Raw genomic sequence first — 21,141 nt, forward strand, 5'->3', positions numbered from 1 at the left:
TCATTCGCCTTGCCTTTCTGTTTGTTTTATGATTGTGTAAAAGTGTGTACGTGAGAGATCAAAACATGGGCTCATTGAAAACTACACTGCGCAATCATGTAATTGAAAAAGAAAGTTTCGTTTTGCCATTATTTACTCACCCGAATGTCATCGTAAACCCTGCATGTGACTCTGGAATGCTTAATTCTGATTGGTCAATCTCAGCATCCAACTGTCTGATACAAGCAACACTGTACTATATCTGTCAACTCTCTTGTTTCAATCACATGCAACTGGCGCTATGCAGAGTCTTAATTAATGATTGTCGTGAATATAACAACAGCATATTAGCAAAGTCCCTTTCAATGTTCACTCGGCGGCCATATTTGCAACGCCTCCAGGCAGCTATTTCCGTTTATATACTGTCTATGGCTATTTCGGGCATCCAAGACCAAGTCCTATTTGAATGGGGGGGATCATGAAATCTCAAAAACTGCTTGTGGAACTCACAATAAAATAACATATTTAAAATCAACAACAAAATCTGACACGAACTGTCCCATAAATGTTGTTTCTTTATTAATAGTGCTAAAAAGCTATTTTTTTCTCCCATTCATAATAGTCGTGAACCATCTACCGAACTAGTCTTTGATATGTCAACATGAAATTGGCTTTTTTAATGGAATATTGCAGTGTTTATTATAAATGATCCGTGCACATAATTATTTATCCCCCAATCAATTCCCGATTGAGTCTTAAAGGGACTTTGGTACTGCTGCAGTGTTCGCGTGTTGCTAGGCTGACTGTTATGCATAGAAGCAAGGCCTATATTATAATCGACTAGTTCTTAGCCTACAACTCAATTCTCTATCCACATGTATTTGGTTAGTAACGCCATTTTGAATATTTTAACAGGAATGAAAATGAGTCTGTCAGGGATAGAGGTGTGTTGCTGTGTTCAATGGAGTGTAGCCTATGCCAGTTGTTCAGCTGATGAAACACCTTTCCAAAAAAACATTTTTAGTAGACAAAAACTGTTTTGAAAGCGACGTGTAATGTCAAAATTGAAACATGTTGCAAATCTAAGATCAATTAACAGGAAGATCACACTTGTACAGTTTGTTTTCATACTGTATTTTTAACATAAAATGACACATTTTGAAGAATGTAAAAAAAAAAAGTTTTCATAAAGGGATCTGAAGAAAGGCATACAGGTTTGGATCAACATGAAGGCGAGTAAATTACAGAATATTCATTTGTGACTGATCTTTCACTTTTAAGTAGATTTTGGTGTATTTCCAGTCTTAATTTCCAAATGAGGTGCTTGATAAATGATGAAAATAGAATAATTTAAATTATTTTATTAATAAAACATTTTTTTTTTTGCAATAATTTATTAAAAATGTTATGATTTCCATGCAGTTTAAGGGTACAAGAAATATGAAATGAACACATCCACTTTGATTTGTTCAAGAGCTCCTGTGTGTCTGTGTGTGTGCCAGTGCAAACACACGGGACGGTACCGCAGTGGAGCACACAAGTGTACACTTCCAAAAAGCACTGTATAGAAAAACAAAACAACAGATTTGTGGAGTTCCTCTTTTTTTTCTTTTCTGTTTTTTGTTTGTTTGTTCTTGATGGGCAGTGACGAGTTTTCTGAACTCAAAAGAGATGGTAAATTCAAAAAACTATAAAAAAATAAATAAAGCAAAAGGACCAAAAAAAAAATAGAGCGTTAAGTTTTCCAGCACAGAATAAATAGTTTGTATAGCAATGTGTAAACTTGTAGACAGCACGTTTTCACACAGTGGCAAACAGACATACACGCTCACTGCTAACATTCTGTCTTTTTAACGTCATTTGTAACACCCCCACTATCATTGTATTGTACCTCTACAGAAAAAATAAGTTGTTTACATTATATACATTAGAAGTTGTTGTTCATTCTCCTGGGGTGATGACAAGGCCTTGCTAGTTTGTTACATGATGCAAAGATAGACCAGTTCACACCAGAATACGCAGTCTTCTGTAGACTGATTCTGTAGACTGAATTCATCAATCTCTTTGCACAAATGAGTGTTTTCTTGCTTTAGAAGAATACAACACTTAGATCATTTCCAGTTTTTTTTTAGGTAAAATCACAGATTTAAATGACCAACAAATCAGCTCTTCACTTCATTTCCAAGGTTATTGCCAAGGCGGTCATAAACAACCAGATGTGCATTCAATAGACCATGATGCATTTTCAAAAGCAACGCATAAACGGGTTAACCTTGTGTTTCGCTTGATTGACAAACACATGCACACACACACAGTGATTTGAATCCACAGTATAGAACATATCCAAATAAAAATCATATAAAGCACTACCTTGTATCTCTTTATCCAGTTTTTGTGTTTTTCCAGTGGTTTCCTTAAAACGAGACTGTCACAAATTCACTTTTCCCATAACGGTAATGACATGTTTACACAGACGGATCAGTGCTTACCATTCCATTGTAAAAAGAACAGTTTGTGGTGCATGGTATGTCTTCATGTGGTGCTATAAATGTCTTCATATTTGTTTTTAGTACACTCCATAGTGTCAGACAGTCTTTAGGGTTGTTCTGAGAAGCATGATCTCTATGACAATATTTCTGTGCAATGTCAACATCAGTGTCATAATTATACACCGAACGTACAGGTAGTGTAAAAGATATTTTGGATATGATTCTGCCTTCCAGCTTAATGTGCCATCAAGAACATACTGTAAATATACTTATCTATACAGTTATAATGAGCTAATTATTGCCACTTTCATAATTATTATAATTGTGCATTTGTCAGTAATGGAGTAAAACGATCTGCAAAAAAATTAAATCTATAATGTATGCATAGGATACCATGCGCGGAAGATTAAAAAATAAATAATTCTTTTTAATCAATCTAATACATTCTTTGTGTATGCATACTTTACCGTATGATTACTCTGAATAAGAATCTCTTGATAATCTCTTGTTCATAATTACATGTCGACAGGCTTCTGTTGCCTCAACTAATTCATATTATGCTTATCATTATGATTTAAAAGTAGAGTACTGAATTATGCCCACTCCTTGAGCAGATGTTTGGCCGGATCACTTGTAAACATCCCATTCACTTAACTAGTAATAAAATAGATATTTGAGTTGCTCTTTTGGACGATTTTCTAAAAATTATTATTTGAATACTAAAGTTCCTGTTTATGCTTGGAAGTTCAAACCATTGAAAACCTCATTAAGCAGGGGCCTATTTTATATAATGTGTGTACGCACAGATTCGAACATAAAGTGTGTGAATGCTCAAATCCACGCCAACGTTCATATTTATAAGAACGTACTTTTGACGTGGATTATAGATTTCACATCTGGATCAAACATTTTATAAATCAGGCCCCAGCGACTTGAAGATCACACAGGAACAGTGGATTTCAGTATGAGAAGAATCTACCCATTTTATGACAATTAGTAATCTGTAAAAGGTTGTAATAACAGTATTGACCGTATACTGTAAGTTTACATGTCAGATATGCCATATACTGTTTAAAAAAATGAAATGCAATATGTAAATGTGAGCTAGCCCTTGTACTTCTACTGATTCACCGAGCTTCATTGTTGCTCATCACCCTCCATTCAAATATATTGAAGTTATAATCTTTTAGGAACAGCTTTAGCAGATCTGTTTGTTAATGACGTATTAATGAAAGTTGTAGATTACCATAGCATATTTTAACAGGAGGTTAAAAGGCGGTGAGAAACAATGAACAAATAAAGCCAGTTATAAGTTGTATATATTGTTTTTTAATGTCCGTTGTACACTATTCTCTCGTTGTTGATGTTTTAGTTTATTCTCTAATATAGGACATTAAATATGATGTTCACATGTGCCAACGATGATCATATTGTGGGATACTGACTGTTGAACGTGCCAAACAACATATCATAAAGACATCGAAGAATAAACAATAATGTTGAAATGAACTTGGAAATAAGAGCTGATTGTAGTCAGAATGAAAACTCAAGTCATAGTCATATGCTGCAAAAGTCCAAATGTAGACAATCCCCTCCGTGTCCTGAAAAACTCATTGTGTATTAGAAACGTCAGTCCAGGTCGTGGCCGTCATGCTAAGACAAGCTCCCGTGGCGTAGTGGGATTTTTGCGTATCTGTGTTGTTTTATTTAAAGGTCTTTGTCATCGTGACACATTAGTGAGCGTGAGGTACAATGACAATCACTGTTAGCAAACCAACCATGTTGTTTCAGTCTCCTCTTTCTTCCCCGGAAAGTCGAGACAATAAATACCCACGGATGTTGCGTTATCATCAAATAACAGCCATACAGAAGGAAGTCACGAGTTAGTGAAAATCTCGATGCAATGACTTAGGAATAGGATAATATGTGAAGTCACTGTTTTCGTCATCCGGTCGACACGATTCGGTCCCGTTAGGCTCCCGTAGGACGACAGGCACACACGTACAGTAACAAATCCGACAGAAACTAAAACCAAGACACCGACGGTGAGATATCAGCCGAAAACAAACTCTTGCCATTGATATGAATGATACGTAGCTTATTTCCGATAATTCATATTTTGATTACATTTCCAAATTTACAAAACAGCTTTAGCTGATGCTCCCTATCTCTGCGAGACATTGTGCAAAAGTTCACAGCACACAATAACATTTCTATAGCAACTATGAGGTCATTTCACTGTTGCTAAGAGCGAGGTGATGTATTTCACAATGTCACTCTGCCATTTCTCCTCTGGAACAACACGGCACACACACACACACGCGCCTCAACCCGAGCCCTTTTTAGCCCAAGCTACAACCGTAGAGGATTCACAAATGTTTGGGTTTTTTTCATCAACCCCAAAAAAACAAACGAACGAGAAACAAACAGAGGGAGGGTAAACTGAGAGACTGCACCAGAAAGTCAAAACGAGGCTTTGTTCTTACGTGACTCGACTTATTAAGTTAATTACACTTGTGCTAATTTTTCAGTCCCGCTGTTTAATACAATATCGTCCTTCTGTCTTGCTGCGTGGACCGCTTCTTTTGTGTAACCTCGCAGCTTTCTGTGAGGATATTTTGGTTTTGCTCTGTATGGAGTACCACTTCCCTGTTATTATCGCAATTTGTGAGTCTTCTTGTTCTGTAACAGCCGGTCACATGACGGCGATTGTACAGCCGAAGCATGGGGCTGCATCTGTGTGTTTCAGTCCCGGTGTGCAGGATCAACTTGCTCGGCTGTAATGGAAGACTGACTCTAAAATCGCCCGTTTTGTCTCTTACGTCCCTTTCGGCTTGACCTGTGGCTCTTTTGAGGTCGCAGTTGCGCGACTTCTAATGTGACGTTATATGCGATAAACCAAAGTGGTACTTTCGGTACTCTGTTACCAGGCCTACATGATGCTAGCTGTTTTTGAAGACAAACAATGTGTGGTTACACGTCTATCCAGGTGAGAACAGTTGGCCTGCGTTTACACTCCCTTGTTATCTTTAGTAAAAAATCGAGACACTAATAGTCTTATTTACCATTAACCACTTTTTCACACCATTGGGACACTGAAGCAATACAACAAATTCATATCGGTTTGGAACGTCGTACGTGTCTGTTCCTGGTTTGTAAAGTTCTACGGAGCACCAGGCCTCATCAGAATAATTCATTTCACAGCATAATCAAAGCTCACTTTGATGTTCAAATATGGTATTTACATGGCTGTTGACGTGTTGAATAAAGAGGAGGAGTCCTCGGTCACATCCGCTGCCCCCTTCCCGCAAGTTCCAGCAGAACCAATGTGCACAAATTTCGTGGAAAGGCTGCCGGCGGAAGCGTCTCTTTTTTAGCAGCTAAGGCTACAGCGCCTGTCCTCCGTTGATCCACGCTGCTGTTTGGGGTGGGGGGTGTGGGGGGAGGCGTTGAGTCCATCGAGTTAGGAACGGGAGGTGACGGGACATAGATAATGGGTTGGTTTGCTGTGTGAGAACCTCCGGTCACCTCCCTCCTAGCCTGAAGATCAGTCCTGCTCTGATGTGGCTATGGATGGTGGGACGGGGGTCATGGATGGATGAAGAGTCGGACCCCCCCACCCCGGGTTGCTCACACACTTCTGTTAACCGCTGATATTGCTCAGTCTGTCTTTTAAAAAAAAGCTGATCGCTTCCTGGGAGTGCAGTGCAGGGCAGTGGTAAGGCTCACAGGCCGGACACCATAACCCTGTAGGAGGGGGGCATGTGTCTGTGACGGGGGCTGGAGGCCGGGCTGCTCGTGGGACTGCTGCAGCTCGCGTCCACCCCTCCTATGGAGGGTAGATATGCGTGATGTAGGATCGGCAGCTGCAGGGACAGCCTGCGCTGTATGCTGTGAACACAAATCACACAGACGAAAATGGTTATTATACATAAAATACCCAATTCCTCATTTTCTTTAATGCTCTATAGTTAACTTGTGTTTAAAGCTACACTGTGTAGGAATTACTCCCATAGCGGTGAAATTGTATATGACTACCAACTAAATATATTACTTTCTAGCCCCTCCCATTCCGAGGGCGATTTAACTCCTACGGTGACCGTATTATTTCAAATCTGCCGGCAGTCGCGAGTAATCTCCCCCTCGCATTCGTCACGGTGCCACTGAGTGTAAAAACGTGAAAGGCAAAGCTTGAATTTCCAGGTATGTCCCTCTTTGGCTAATGTATTTTTAAGATGGAGGCGCAACATGGCTTCCGCCATTCGAGTAGTTCACCCGTATAAATAGCAGATTCTACGCTTACGAGAATACTTGATTAGTTGGTAGAAGTAATTATACATTAATGAGCATATATTATTTTGAAAGAACAAAGTGTTTTTTGCTAAGAATCAACAAAAAAAAAAAAGTCACAGTGTAGCTTTAAGGCACCGATCACCTGACACCTGAAGTGCACAGCACTGGCCCATCACTCAAAACGAGCAGTGCGCTGCGTTTTTTATGTTGCTAGGCAACCACCGAAACAGCTGTCCTGTCAGTCAAGTTAACGTCAAATCAGCTTTTTATTTACTTTATTTACTTTCTGTTAACATTGTGGTAGTTACAGTCCGTGAAGTCGTTAGCTCCTGGTAAATCATAAATCATCTTTCTCCATTTTTTTCACACATATTCCATTACAGCAAATATATGTATTAATTTTTTCTTCTTTTTTTCTTTCTTATGTCATAGTCAGGATGATGGGTTTGGGACTGTGCTTGTTCTTTTGGTCCTGTATGTACCTGGCTGTGTGATCACCTCATATTAAGTCTATCTCATACCTGTGTCTAGATTCAAACTGCACCCCAAGAGGCCGAAGCCCTTTAAATCAATTACAGAAACCAAATAGCAGTTCTATAAAGTGCACACACCACACCTCTCATGATTGGTTTTATGATTGGAGTCTCTTTGAGTTATTACTTTCAATCAAATATTAATTTCATACATCAATTAAGGAAAATGTCTTCTGTGTTTAGAAATAATTAACATTGATTAGTCAGATGTTGGAGGTTCACATGCAAAAAAATAAATAAAAATCTTTATGCCAGTGTTATTAAACTAAATATGTATTTGTTTATTCTTTACTGCAGACATGGAGAACAGGCACAATAAATTAATTCGCCGCATATTCCCATGGCAGAGCTGGTGTTATTTTGCAAGGTCAAGACTCCATCAGCTACTGGGGTAAGTGTGTGAGAGTATGTGTGAGTGAGAGTGTGAGTGTGTGTGTTTGATGAACAGTGACAGTGCAGAATCCCTCCTCTGTGAGATCAAACATTCATGTGCTGGGACAGCCTGTAGTCCTCTAATTCTACTCTCATGTCTATTTTCAGGGTCCAGTGCCTTTCGCTCTCACTAGAAATCACACATTATGTAACCACAGCCCCCCTCCCACGTCTCTCTCTCTGTCTCTGAACCTCTACTTGCTTTCATTTACTTTTTTCCCCCCTGATGTCTGTATTATTTCCCACAGCAATGTACTGTATGTTGTATGTGTTCACCTTGTTTTTAACGCAAGAGGGCCTGGCCATTGGTATGTGGTATGTGGTATGTGTTTACTCTAATGTGCAAGGCTTCCGGTGTCATTCGCTTCCAGATATTGTAGCTGTACAAAAACTGTCCGTTACGCTGCTTGATGTTGAAAACCGGTAATTGTTCAAATATTATTTTAATTCATTATAATAATCATAAACACACCGGTTTGTAGCACTAATAGTTTGACCATTTACCGCACTTTGTTCTTCTACCAATGGCGGCTAGTAAATCAGAAGAAAAAAGCTTTCTTCAGCATTGCAGAATAAGGTGGACAGTTTCAACAAAAACTATTTAGAAAATGAAAACCCTTAAAGACCCATTAAAAGAACTTATAGCTAGTCAGTAACAGGTGGTTTTGCAGAGATGGATATTCTCATTCTAGAGAGCAAAAATAAAAAATAAAATTTAGTAGTTTAACATTAGTGATGATAATTTTTTGGTCCGTTGGCATTCTGATTCCCCTTGAATCAAAATAAATTCTCGAATTATGTTGTAATTTAAAATCTTGAATTAAATATCTTTGCTTTCATTCATGTTGGTTCTGTTCTGTTTACCCCAAGGGGGGTTATTGCTGCTCTCCCTGCTTTTATCCATGCTAGAGTTCTCGCCCAGAACGCAACCATACCGCCAATCCAAACTGTATTCTAATTGTCAATCGTATTTGACAATAGTGGTCCTGACAGAAATGCAGTGTCAGATTGCCAAAACTCGTCAGTTTTTACTTTCAGTTTCTGTAGTGAATAATTGACTGCCATATGAGACTTCTTCACCGGCATAAATGTCACGCAAATTCTTTTACTTTTTTACTTTATCACCAGTTTGCTCGCAAAATGATGGACAATGATTCACATTATGTGTGCGTAATTTTCCGTGACAATAAAATAAAGTTAATAATTAAATGAATAAGTAAATGAACAAGTAACAAGCAAACTTAAACTTGTGCTTAACATTTCTGCGAAAAACTTGCTGATGCAGGTTCAAAAAGACTCTTGATTTTTTTCTTGCCCCTCCCCCAACTCAAGATTTAGATGTCGCCCATGTATAGCTAAAAGCATGTAGAGTTTTCTCAGACTTATACTTTTGTCTTAATACTGTCATTGTCTAAAAAATATTTCGTCAAATATTATGTCTGGATATTTTGGTTTATAGATTTTTATGTGTCCAGAAACTTTTTTGGGCTTAAAGTGCATGCAGTAAACTCACTGTTCTGGTGAGTTGATGTCTTCTAGTGGACCTCTGCTTATCCTAGAAGGATCCATGGATCCCCACTGAGCCTGAGGTTTCTGCTCTAAGTGGTTCTTCAGAGATTTCTCTCCATCTGAAAACAAAGACATGATGTTCAGAATGCTGCCTTTCCATCAGGATGTCAGTGGTGGATTCGGCTGAAGAAGATGCTGAGTCAGAACTCACACCTTATATGACACCTCAGGTTGACATGTTTGGGGGTGAAAAATGTATAACACCAATAAATTGTTCTTCTTCTCTGGGTGACAGACTCAGGAACAGAGGAAAAGAGTTTCACATACTGAAATGAGTCACGACTGACAGCTGTGTGTGATCGACAGGTGAGGCACACAAGGTTTGATATACACTTCTCCTACCTTTGCCATCAGTGAAGTTGCGAATGCTCAGGATGTTGTTGACATCTTGGTAGTGGTTTTGTTTAATGTATGGAGTCTTTTCTGGAGTGTCCTGGAGTTGCATGGTAACCTCTTCCAGTTCCTTATCCAGCTGTAACACAAATTCAAAAATCCAGTAGCACTTTACAATAAGGTCCCATTAGTAATGCATTAGCTAACAATGAGCAATACATTTGTTATAGTATTTATTAATCTTAATCAAAATTAGCTAATAAAAATACAACTGTTCATTGTTAGTTCATGTTAGCTCAAGTCCGTGAAATAATACTTTTTGATTTTAATAATGTATAAGCAACTGTTTAAATTAACAATAGCTAAGATTAGTAAATGCTTTGGAAGTATTTTTCATTATTAGTACATGTTACCTAATGCAGTTAACTATGTTAACAAATTAAACCTTACTGTAAACCAGTAATTTAATGTATTTAACAAATTAATAATTTGTCATTTTCAAACTAAAAAAACTAAAAAAATACAGTAGTATGTTTCATTACTGTAAAATACTTTCAGTACTGAAAACATTTATTGATTTCACAAAACAAAACTCCATACAGTTGCTCCCAAAAATATATATTAGTCTTGATATAATTATTTATTTATTTATTATTTAAGTATAATCATTTAGTCTTAATATATATTTATACTTAATCTAATATATGATTTGGGCACTGTATTTTGATTTGCATAATATATTTTTTTGTTTACCTGTATTAGTTATTTTTCTTCACATCATTTGTTATTATTAATATATAATTTAGGGAGGGATTATATTATTAAAAAAAACATGACCCCCTTTAGTGTAGTGGCGTATTAGTAATTGTTAGTATTATATTAATAACCGTTTAAAGTACACTGTCATTCTAGGAATGTAATAATTTGGTCTGAAATCGGAGAAACGTCCGTCACCTCTGTAATTCTCATCCGGAGGCGGTGGTTGTCTGTCTGTAGCCCGTCCAGACGGGAAGTGTTGGCCTGGTTAACACTGGTTACTGAGGTGGAAGTCTTGGAATCTTCCTTCTTCTGGTTCTGGGTGAACTTTAACCTCCGGTTCTGTGTGGCAGCATCCGGGTTTGTTCGCATTGTTACAAACTAACAAACGAGAAGAGAACAAGGACATAATATTCAGATCTTTTGGCATTGAGTCTGCTTAGGATGTATTTGTTTAGAGGTAGAGTCGAATCTTTCAAATTTCAGTGTGTTCATTTCCAAAGAGCCCCAGGGAATGCAAAGTAAGCACTGTTCTCAATTATATTCCGGTGAACTTGCTAGGGGATTTGCACAAATCAAAATGCCAGAATGTGGCTTTCGCTGACCTCTACAATTCTTTCCCCATAGGGCTGGATCAGGCTGTACGTTGCAGTACTTACCTTTGGCACAAAAACCAGACACAGCGTGATGGTGCTGCAGAAGATGATGACCAGTGCCACGATGCAGAACTGCACATTAGGCTGATCTCGGGTCAGGAAGGACACTGCTGCCCCAATGATACACATGATGCCCACATTATACACACTCATACCGATGTACTTGCTGTCGTTCAGGGCTGGAATGCTCACATTTCTGGTCTCCCAGGCCAAAAAACAGCCAAACAACTAGACAAAAAAAAAAGAGAAAAGTGCAATGAATTATAAGAGCAGTGAAATCTTAAGTTTTGCATTCATCACCGTGTGCAGTCCTCAGTTTACAGTGATGAATCATAAAGCCAGTGAGAATGAACTGTGGCTGACTTATTTAACACCCTAATGCCTCTAAAGGCAGCTAACAACACCTGTCCAACTCTCAGGAAGTCAGAGAAGTAATCAAAGCACCTTTGTGTGCGACTAGAGTGAACTCTGAGAAATATGACTCAGCTAACATAATGACGCACACTCGGAGATCTGATTCTGCACCCACTCGCCTCAAACCTATTCAATCCTAATCCAATCACAGCCCGTCTCACTCTTTTTCCTTATTCACCCTCTCATTCTCTCTTCCTTCTCTCGTTCTGCAGGGACACGTCAGCTGTAAGTGAAGCCGTGCTGATTTAGCAGCGGGTTTTCAAACATGACAAGAGGAAGGTAGAGGAAGTTTTGTTGAAATGGCACATAGGCCTATAAGAGAACGCGAGTGTGATGGCATTTGCACTTGTTCACTATTATGATTTGATGACTTTCATTCTAAATGCGTTTCAGCTTCGATTTAACATCGACACCTTTGCCTCCACACACATCTACAGCTGTAGTTTTTAGAGAGAAGAGAGAGAACAGAGACTGGAAGAGATGCTCCGTGGTCCACAGATGAACTTTGACACGGATCGTCTACTGTAGAGCAGGGTAAAAACAGAGGTAATGGCCTGCCAGTCAACCGAACCACCTGCCGCTATTACAGCAGCAAGAACAAGAGGACAAATCATTTCCACAGAGCACAAAGTGAGTAAGAGGGCAGATTTTTATTTGAGGATGTTGCCACCATTGACTCAGAGATTATGGTCTGTGCTATGGGCAATTAACTGACTGGGGGCATTTTGGTTCCTGAGGCACCTTACCAGTCATCTAAAGTGAGGTTAATTGGAAGGAGCAATCTTGCTCATGTTATATCTCCGGTACAATGTTTCAAAGTCCAGTCAGTGAGTTCGCTATATGTGCATTTCCAGCAGGAAATACCTTACCAGTAAGCACTGTTTATCAGGAAGCAAAATAATAATGTTCTTTTTTTACAGCAGTTTCTCAACGTGAGATATTTCAAGCCTTTATTTTTTATAATTTTGATTATGGCTTACAGCTTATGAAAACCCCAAATTGAAAATTAGAATATTGTGAAAAGGTTTTCATAAGCTGTAAGCCATAATCATCAAAATGATAACAAATAAAGGCTTGAAATATCTCACTTTGCATGTAATGAGTCTATATAATATATTAGTTTCACCTTTTAAGTTGAATTACTGAAATCAATTAACTTTTGCACAATATTTAAATTTTTCGAGTTTCATCTGTATTTTAATGCTTCATTTAAATAATTTCAAGCCATATTGCACCCCTCTTTGCTGAGGCCCATTAGTTGATAACCATTAGTTTACAGTAAGTTTTGGTTTTAGACTTTTTAGTTCAGTGTAAACAACATAAAAGACTGATATATAAGCAATAAGCAGGGGGTGTTCATTTTGTCACTGTTAGAGCTGTTCTCAAGCCTAAAACCAGAGGTAAAATCATAGTAATGCAGACCTCAAGTGGCTTAGGTTTTTTTGATTTGTAGCTTTTATAAAGTATGATAAAAGACAATATTGTTCCCTAATAAATATCCAAGTACTCTAATTTGTGTTTGGTAACACTCGGGTGGGTCATGAACATTAGATAACTGTATGTATGGTATTTGTATTTCCTGATGTAACACAAGAGACTCAGAATCTAGCATTGCAAATGCATTTTCATGACAGTGAGATATAGTGTATATAATAATTTACCAAGTGGCAGAATATTCAGACTCGGTTGTCTGCGGGAGCAGATGGCGATCATGTTGTTGCTCTCTAGAATGTTCTCACTCACCATAAGGAGGCCTTTGTAGGCATAGACAATCCCTAGCCAAATGGTCATGTGCGTGTTCTCGCAATGCTCCAGGAAGGGCCGGATTGCGATGTCTCGTCCCTGAGGATCTGCCTGTGGAGACACAGTGAGAAAACCAATGAGTGGAAATAATCCTGGCTAAAAAACACCTTTGTCACTAACAACAATAACAAAATATAGAGCCAGGGCTAATTTGCCTTGACTTAAATGCGTTTAATATGAAGGTTGATTTGGGGTTGACTTTAAGAATTTATTAAATACATTTGCATTTAGAAGTAAATTTGCTAAATTGCATTTGCATTGAGTACCAATGCTGAGGATGAAGGCATTACAGGAACTGGGTTCATTTAATCTCCCATGGGAGATCAACCTTAATGAACTTTTTCAGAGATAGTAACAATAATATAGTCACCTCTACGGGATGCCACTTGAGAGTTAACGATTAACAATAACTCTTTATGGGCCAGGCATTGATTGCTTGATATTGATCGAGATATTTACAGTCCTGATATGCAAGACAGATCAGGACTGGTCTGTGAAAGAGAAGATCTCAACAGAGTTCCCCTCAAAGTGCTGGGTCTAAAAGTAGCCAAGCTCTAACCCACTTTCTGCTGCCCCAGTTTGAAAAACCTTAAGCTTGCCATGCAACAACCCGGACACAAAGCTAGACAAGGATCCAACCTCCAAACGCATTCCTAAGTCTTGCCGATTTTTCCCAGTTTAGTCACAGAGCGTAACACCCCCAGCTTTCATCCGCCGCTTGTGTGGCTCTATCAGCATGATTTGAGTTTGGCATTAAGGAGTTCACAGCACAGAAGACATCTTCACAAAGTGACGGTGCGACTAAAGTGGGCCAGCCAACACAAGAAGTTCTATTTATAAATGACACATTCCAAGATGTGATGAATCCTAGAAGTCAAACAGACATCGTCAGACAATTTTTTAACTCCGCGAGAGAACAGATCAGAGAGGAACTGCTGATGATGTATAGTCTGCGAAAAAATGTTGATGTGACAAAGTGCTTCTACAATAGCAACGGAAGAAATAGCAATCTTTCCCCTCACTGAAAGTAACATAATAATGCTTTTACTTCTCTGTTAAACAATCAAGTGTTCCTTCTGACCTCAAAAACCAAGAAATGAAAAGATAAAACTTAAATAAACTGCTTATTTCGAACTGCACAACAACAAGAGCTCTGCTTTCCTCGTAGCCTGAGCTGTAGTTAGTGGAGCTGTGTGGTGTTGCCGGGCAACAGTCGGTGGGTTGGGCTTAAAGAGAGCGCTGGGTGCTCAGCTATTTCTCACTGCATTAGGCGTCTAATGTAATTGTTCACTGGAAGCTGGAAGGATATGTGACTGACAGAGTGTCTTTGGAGAGACGGTGACAAGAGGGACACAGTTAGCTGAGAAGAGAGAATTATATCAGTTTATAGACTGGAATGAACCATATGGACACTGAGAATGGCAAACAGACAGCCATTAGGTGTGTATTAGTACAGTAGCAGGTTTAGACACAGAAGAGGCAGCATACAGATAACCCTGTATCTCCTGCCTGAGACTTTTCACTTACAAATGTATTGTTAAAGCCTAGCTTACTAAATGGAGGAAGATTGTTTTTATTAAATGATTAATTTAAGGTAATTATAGTTTACAAATGTAATCTTTAGGGATGTCCAGATCCGATCATGTGATCGGAAATCGGGCCCGATCACGTGGTTTCTGGTTTCAGACTCGATCGGAATCGGACGTTACCTCCCGATCAGGACTCGGATATATGTATATATATTCTCATATATATTCTCAGAAACAGCAACGCGTGCGGCATGACATCACTTTGTTGACATCACCAAAAGTGAAGAATTTATGTTATTTATTACTTGATTGTTCAAGCTACCTCACAGAAGTGCTCTGTTTGTTAACAGAGTTGTTGAATGTTAAAATAAGGTGAATTAAATAAAAAATAAGGAACATCCTGGATCTGTTTTTTCGTTCTTCTTTATTCTTTTTTTATGTATTATAGAAGTATCGGATCGGGACTCGGTATCGGTAGAGACTCGAGGGCAAAAAAACCTGATCCTAGCAATCTTACACCATAAACACCCTATAAAGTCCCAATTGCGTGTTATAAAGTCAGAATTGTGTGATATACAGTCGCAATAATTGCGTGTTATAAAGTCAGAATTGTGTGATATACAGTCGCAATAATTGCGTGTTATAAAGTCAGAATTGTGTGATATACAGTCGCAATAATTGCGTGTTATAAAGTCAGAATTGTGTGATATAAAGTCGCAATTGCGTCAGAATTTAGTTTAATTCTAGCAATTCTGACTTTATAACACGCAATTGCGAGTTTATATCACGCAATTCTGACTTTATAACACACAATTGCGAGTTTATATCACGCAAGTCTGACTTTATTACACGCAATTGCGAGTTTATATCACGCAATTCTGACTTTATAACACGCAATTGCGACTTTATATCTCGCAATTCAGAGAAATAAAAAAACGCAAGATAGTGTATTAGAAAGTGTATTTCTAAGAACATCATGTCTTTCCTGTAATTTTTTATCAGTTTAATACATCAATGCTACAGTACATAAAACTTTAGATTTCAAAAAAAAAAAAAAAAAAAAAACGAATCCAAACATTTGACCGATAGTGTTTTATTGTATTATTTCTAGGTCTTCACCCCTACTTCTGGAGACCCAACTGTCAGGCAAAATTTATTTCCACCCTGCTTCAGCTCACCAGCCATGCGATTTTTCAAGTGATCCTGAAGACCTTGATTAGCTGGGTCAGGTGTTACTCGACCCAGTCCGAGCGGGATTCGAATTGGGGGACACGCTAACAAGGACATTAAAGACGTCAGTCGCCAGTGTGCCTCTTGAGGCCAAAGGGAGTGAGATTTACCTGCACGGCTCTTAGTACTAGCTGGCCTATGTTACACACGTGTATTTGATTAGGATTGTAGCTAAACTCTGCAGGACAGTGGGTCCACAGGAACACCTATATGCATTAAAGTATACATGGTGTGATTCGGTCCTCCATGTATCTCAATCTGAGCATGAAAAAAAGGAATCAACCTAAAATGATGGGGAGAGTGAAAGAGAGAGAAAGAGTCGTGGACTTCAGGGTTCTTTGCCTCAGTCATTTCTCCATGAGCATATATTTTTTTCCATTGAGAGTTTAGTACAGCATGAATGAGATTTCTATTATCCAGCCTCTTTCTAAGACCTTTGATTTGGAGCTAAGCTCTTGTTTAAGAGAAATGATAGTTATAATACTCATTTGTACGGGTCAGTCACCCCTCTGTTCGTCTGTTTCTCTCTGACATGGCTTCTTGTGACCACAATCTCTTATCTGTAGTAATCCTTTTACATTACACCCTGTGATCTCTGCGTGCCACTGCTTAAATGTAGTATGGAGAGGCAGATATTGTTCAATGGAGCTGAGAGTTGTTTAAAGAGAAGTCAATTATTCAGCCATCAAATCTTAAGGTCAGCTCGAACGATACTTCACTGACCTAATCCCACAGCAAAGACATGACACACATCAAGGAACAAGGTTTAGCACCATGGTTCAAAACCAACACTCGCCAAGCACCAGATACAAGTAAAAATCCGCCCAGGTCAGTAAATAACACACTCACTTTGCCCATGTTTGCCAGAACTGCAATATAATACATTATCTAAATTAAAAATGATAGAATGATCTCACGTGAGCGATTCAAATCGAAGACAATTTATCTAGGATGTGGGACAATTTATTGCAATAATATTAGGAACAAAATTATGATTTTTTTTACAGTCTGCCTCATCTCATATATATTGAAATTGATGCAATGACCTGCAAGGCATGCTATAATGTTTTATATAAATTAAACAATTTTTTAAATATATTATATACTATTATTATTTTAAAAGTTTGGCAGAATTTTTGTTAAATTCATACTTTTTCTTAGACTCTTATGTCACCAAGGCTGCATTTATTTGATCAAATTATTTAATTTATTATTCAATTATTGAATTATATCAATTTATTCCTATGAGGGCAAAGCTGAATTTTCAGACTCCAGTCTTCATTGTCGCATGATCCTTCAGAAATCATTCTAATACGCTGCTGATTTGCTGCTCAAGAAACATTTCTTAGAATTATCGATGTTTTGCAGCTTAATATTTTTGTGGAAACCGTGATGCATTTTTTTCTTCATCAGGATTCTTTAATAAACAGAAAGTTCAAAAAGAACAGCTTTTATTTGAATAATATTATTTTAATCCAAAATATACTTCCATTATGCAACTTTCTCTGATCATTTGCATTTTGCAGGTGTGGCAAATGTAAATTTCGGACCATGTTTAGCACTTTCCGGCTCGCTGACTGCATCTCTGTGTGGCTCCTCCAGGGTTACGTCTACCTGCTCCAGTTTGAGGATGAACCTGCAGCTGCACGCTGAGGCTTTGCAGATCTGTCTCCCTCTGGTGTGTGCTTATTTTTGGAGTCCACTGCTCTAAACTCAACTTCAAATGCAGTGACTTCAAAGTGGCCCTGCTGCAGTCCCTGCGGCTGAGCCTGGGAGCTGCCATCACTGATTCATTACAGGCTAAATGCATCATTAGACCAGGAATCAAACCCCGAACATCAAGCGCATTTAAATATGCAAATGAGACCGTGCAGTGGCATGTTTCAGATTGCCTTTGTTATTGCAGCCTAAAATGCTTTTTATTGACATCATTCTTTAATCTAATGCACCAGAATATCTCGGTTTTAATCACAACTCCCATCTGCCCGCTCTCCGCGAGTCTCCGATGCAAATGACTTTCGCTATGTTGCCGTCACGTGACTCCTGTACCGCGCACCCTTCGCCCTACACAAACACACTCACTTATGAACATGCAGCTAATTTGCGGATAACAACCTTCATAAATGGAGTTCGAGTGCTCGCTGTCAAACGTTATTAGAACTCACACATGGGCAAACATTTGAATCTGGCGACTACTGGGATTATACTGAGGTATGCACACAGATGCGCTCTCAGTATTACGGTCACGGACACATAAACACTCGCCTACACTCACGAAATTGGAAGGCCATAACGCATACGGTATGTTTTCTTTTCCGGGGGACAGTCGCGATTTGTGACTCGGGTCATCTATACATCCTTGTTGAGTCAAGGACACGGAGAGGTCCCACACACGATAAGCCATCAGTCCTGATAACTCATTAGGACTGCTGTTTTTTTCCTCCATGAAGGCAGGCATAGCAAACTGTGAGTGATGGAGGATGGCCGCTCTCCATCATAGTGCACTCTGCTGCCCCCATGATTACTGAAGCCACAAGCACCTTTCTGTGCCGTGCGAAAAAGAGTAGATGGGTGTTTGTGCGACTGTCCTCTGACCATCACCAACATTGTTTATAAATACACCACATCTTAAATTCTGTATGTGTTCACATTCGGTGATGGGAATAATAGTAGTGGAAAAAACATTTTGGAATGAAATGGCTGACTTCCTCATAGTATTGCAAGTAGCATAGCATATTGCTAGTATGGCTCAAAGGGAACCTATTACCAACCCTCTCAAAGTCTTGATTTTGTTTTAGGGGTCTACTAGAATAGGTTTTCATGCTTGAATGTTCAATAAACACATTATTTTTCTCATATTTGACATTATTTCAGCACCTCTCTTCCCAGTCTGTCAGTAACGCTCTGTTTTGTTCCTGTCTCTATGAAGCCCATCCTCCCGAAAAGCACTATGTGCTCTGATTGGTCGGCTGGACCAGTGAGTTGTGATTGGTCAACTGCTTCAAGCGTGTTTCGGAAATGTCACGTCCCTTACTATAAACGTGAGTTTCAACACACTACTAACACAACTCAACCAGACCTCGACCCTTTTTTGCATATGTCTTGGGTGGGAATTATTTAAATGTGGAATATTGTGAAAACTCAATAATACAATCAAGGCGTTTCGGGGAGTTCAGAAATAGAGCGCACTGATATAGAAAATAACTGCCATTGGAGTGACTTTGAGTTTTGTAACTTTGCAGACCTTTTTCATGCTCACACAGCAACATTACGCACTAAAAGTTGAAAATGTAAAAAAGCAAAATAGGACCCATTTAATTCTTAGCTAGAAAAAATAAAAAAATAATCATAGCTAGAACTTTATGTAAGCTAGGTACACGCTGAAGACATTTTCTCTGGGACATAAAAGTGCATGTATGTAGCTGAAGAAAAATCCATATAATTACCAAGAAAAATGTCCTTCCAGTAAAATTTATTTTAGAGCTCTTTGAACCTATTGGTGAAATGTCCAAAATGGGCGGCAGTAATCCACTGCATGCGAGGTCTGAACTGACCCAGTGCACTTCACATTAAACAAACTGCCAGCATACTTCAAACGCTGTCTGATCTAATCCTCGAGGTAAAGTCCCACTTGCGTCTCATTTACTTTATCATGCCTGGGATCATCCGCACCTCATTTTCTCTTGTTCTCGGTTTACCTCGCCTTCATTGACTCCATTGAGGTGCACGTCCTGTCCAGGATATTACCCCTTGTGTTAACATTAATTAAACATGATTATAAAGCTCTGAGTGAACGTGATATCTTTTGATGATGTTCATTTCGTACAAGATACTGAATGTTCCCGGTTGTAATAACAAATTTGTCGATTATTATGTACACGGCTACTGTCAAGATCTGTTAGGCTGGTCCTGCTGGAGTTGAATTTGATACAGAATTTAGTTTTTAGGAAAGTTAAGCCAAAACTTGTGATTCAAAAAAGTTATACTTCCAGCAGTGAGACAAAACTCTCTTTTTTTCTCATTTTCTGTCTTTGGCAGACTCAAACGTGTGCATGCACATCATATTCCTGTCATTGCTAGCCGAGATAGCAGAAATTGAGTCCTTGGAGGCTCAATGGAGGTGTTGTGATGTGTACTGGGCTGTATTATGCAGACTATAGAGCGTACATATAGGCTGCTTGACAGCAGGAGAATTTTGCTCTACAGTATTCATGGGTAAGACTGATAAGGTCACTGGTCGATAAATAACATTTCTCCAATTCTGTTTTAGAGCAGACTGAACCAGCTATATATATAGAAATATAGAAATCACATTATGAAATAAATGTCTTTTTTTCCAAAACACATTAGGAACAATTATTTGCCCCCTTTTATTAAATACTTTTTGCAACCTCCCTTTTCCAAGATAACAGAGTTTTCTCCTATAATGCCTGATGAGTTTGGAGAACACCTGACAAGAGATCAGAGACCATTCCTAAAAACAGAATCTCTCCAGATCCTTCAGATTCACAGATCCATGTTGGCTTGTAATAGCCATACTTGTAAATATTAACATTTTTAAATATTTTATTTATTTTTATAGCTGATTTTAAAGAGTCATTTGACCGCCGCCGATGCTATCTTTGCCTGAATTCTGATTGGGTGGGCATCCGCATTTCACTCCATTCACACCTCACAATTACCATGTTAACACCTGTCATAACATGAGCTGACTATGTGTTTCTTCCTCGCTGTCTTCAGGGCCAGGTCACCTGACATGGCCCCCAAGCCGGGAAACGTTGCTAAGTGTGATCATGTGACCGCCTCTTTCTTCCACTTGTCTGTTCTCCTAGGCAACCCTAAAGCTGTGAGCTGCATGACAACTTTAAAGAGTGTTATGACACAGATATGTAGTGTTTCTTAGGACCTCAAAAACATACTGCTAGAGCAAGAACACAGTAAATGACTACAAACATTAACGGACTACATCGAGGTCAAGCGTAAAGTAAAAACATGAACACACTGGAGAGTTTTTAAGCTACACTAACCATAGTTTAACCAACAACACACTGAGAAAATTATTATTTGTAGTCAAATTTTAGTTATACAAATTGTAATCAATCCGCCCAAAAAAAAAAAAAAAAAA

At 38.6% G+C, this 21,141-nt stretch overlaps 1 protein-coding gene across 3 annotated transcripts in view; it reads right to left on the reverse strand.

Annotated features, from left to right (window-relative positions):
- Positions 1-1,615: 1,615 nt before the first annotated feature.
- The window catches only part of gabbr2 (gamma-aminobutyric acid (GABA) B receptor, 2), a 209,238-nt gene continuing 189,712 nt past the window's right edge, over positions 1,616-21,141 (reverse strand). For 2 of the 3 annotated variants that reach the window (XM_079590353.1, XM_079590354.1), the window contains 6 exons: positions 13,198-13,308; positions 11,044-11,268; positions 10,583-10,765; positions 9,638-9,767; positions 9,240-9,354; positions 5,532-6,359 (listed from right to left, as the gene is read on the reverse strand). In XM_079590353.1, the coding sequence (XP_079446479.1) occupies positions 6,194-6,359; positions 9,240-9,354; positions 9,638-9,767; positions 10,583-10,765; positions 11,044-11,268; positions 13,198-13,308 (930 nt within the window). In that variant the 3' untranslated portion in view covers positions 5,532-6,193. Of the gene's footprint in view, positions 6,360-9,239; positions 9,355-9,637; positions 9,768-10,582; positions 10,766-11,043; positions 11,269-13,197; positions 13,309-21,141 lie in introns of all 3 variants that reach the window. The other variant, XM_079590352.1, reaches the window with a different exon arrangement.

This window comes from Phoxinus phoxinus (genome assembly GCF_949152265.1).
Source record: "Phoxinus phoxinus genome assembly, chromosome: 19".
NCBI lineage: Eukaryota > Metazoa > Chordata > Actinopteri > Cypriniformes > Leuciscidae > Phoxinus > Phoxinus phoxinus.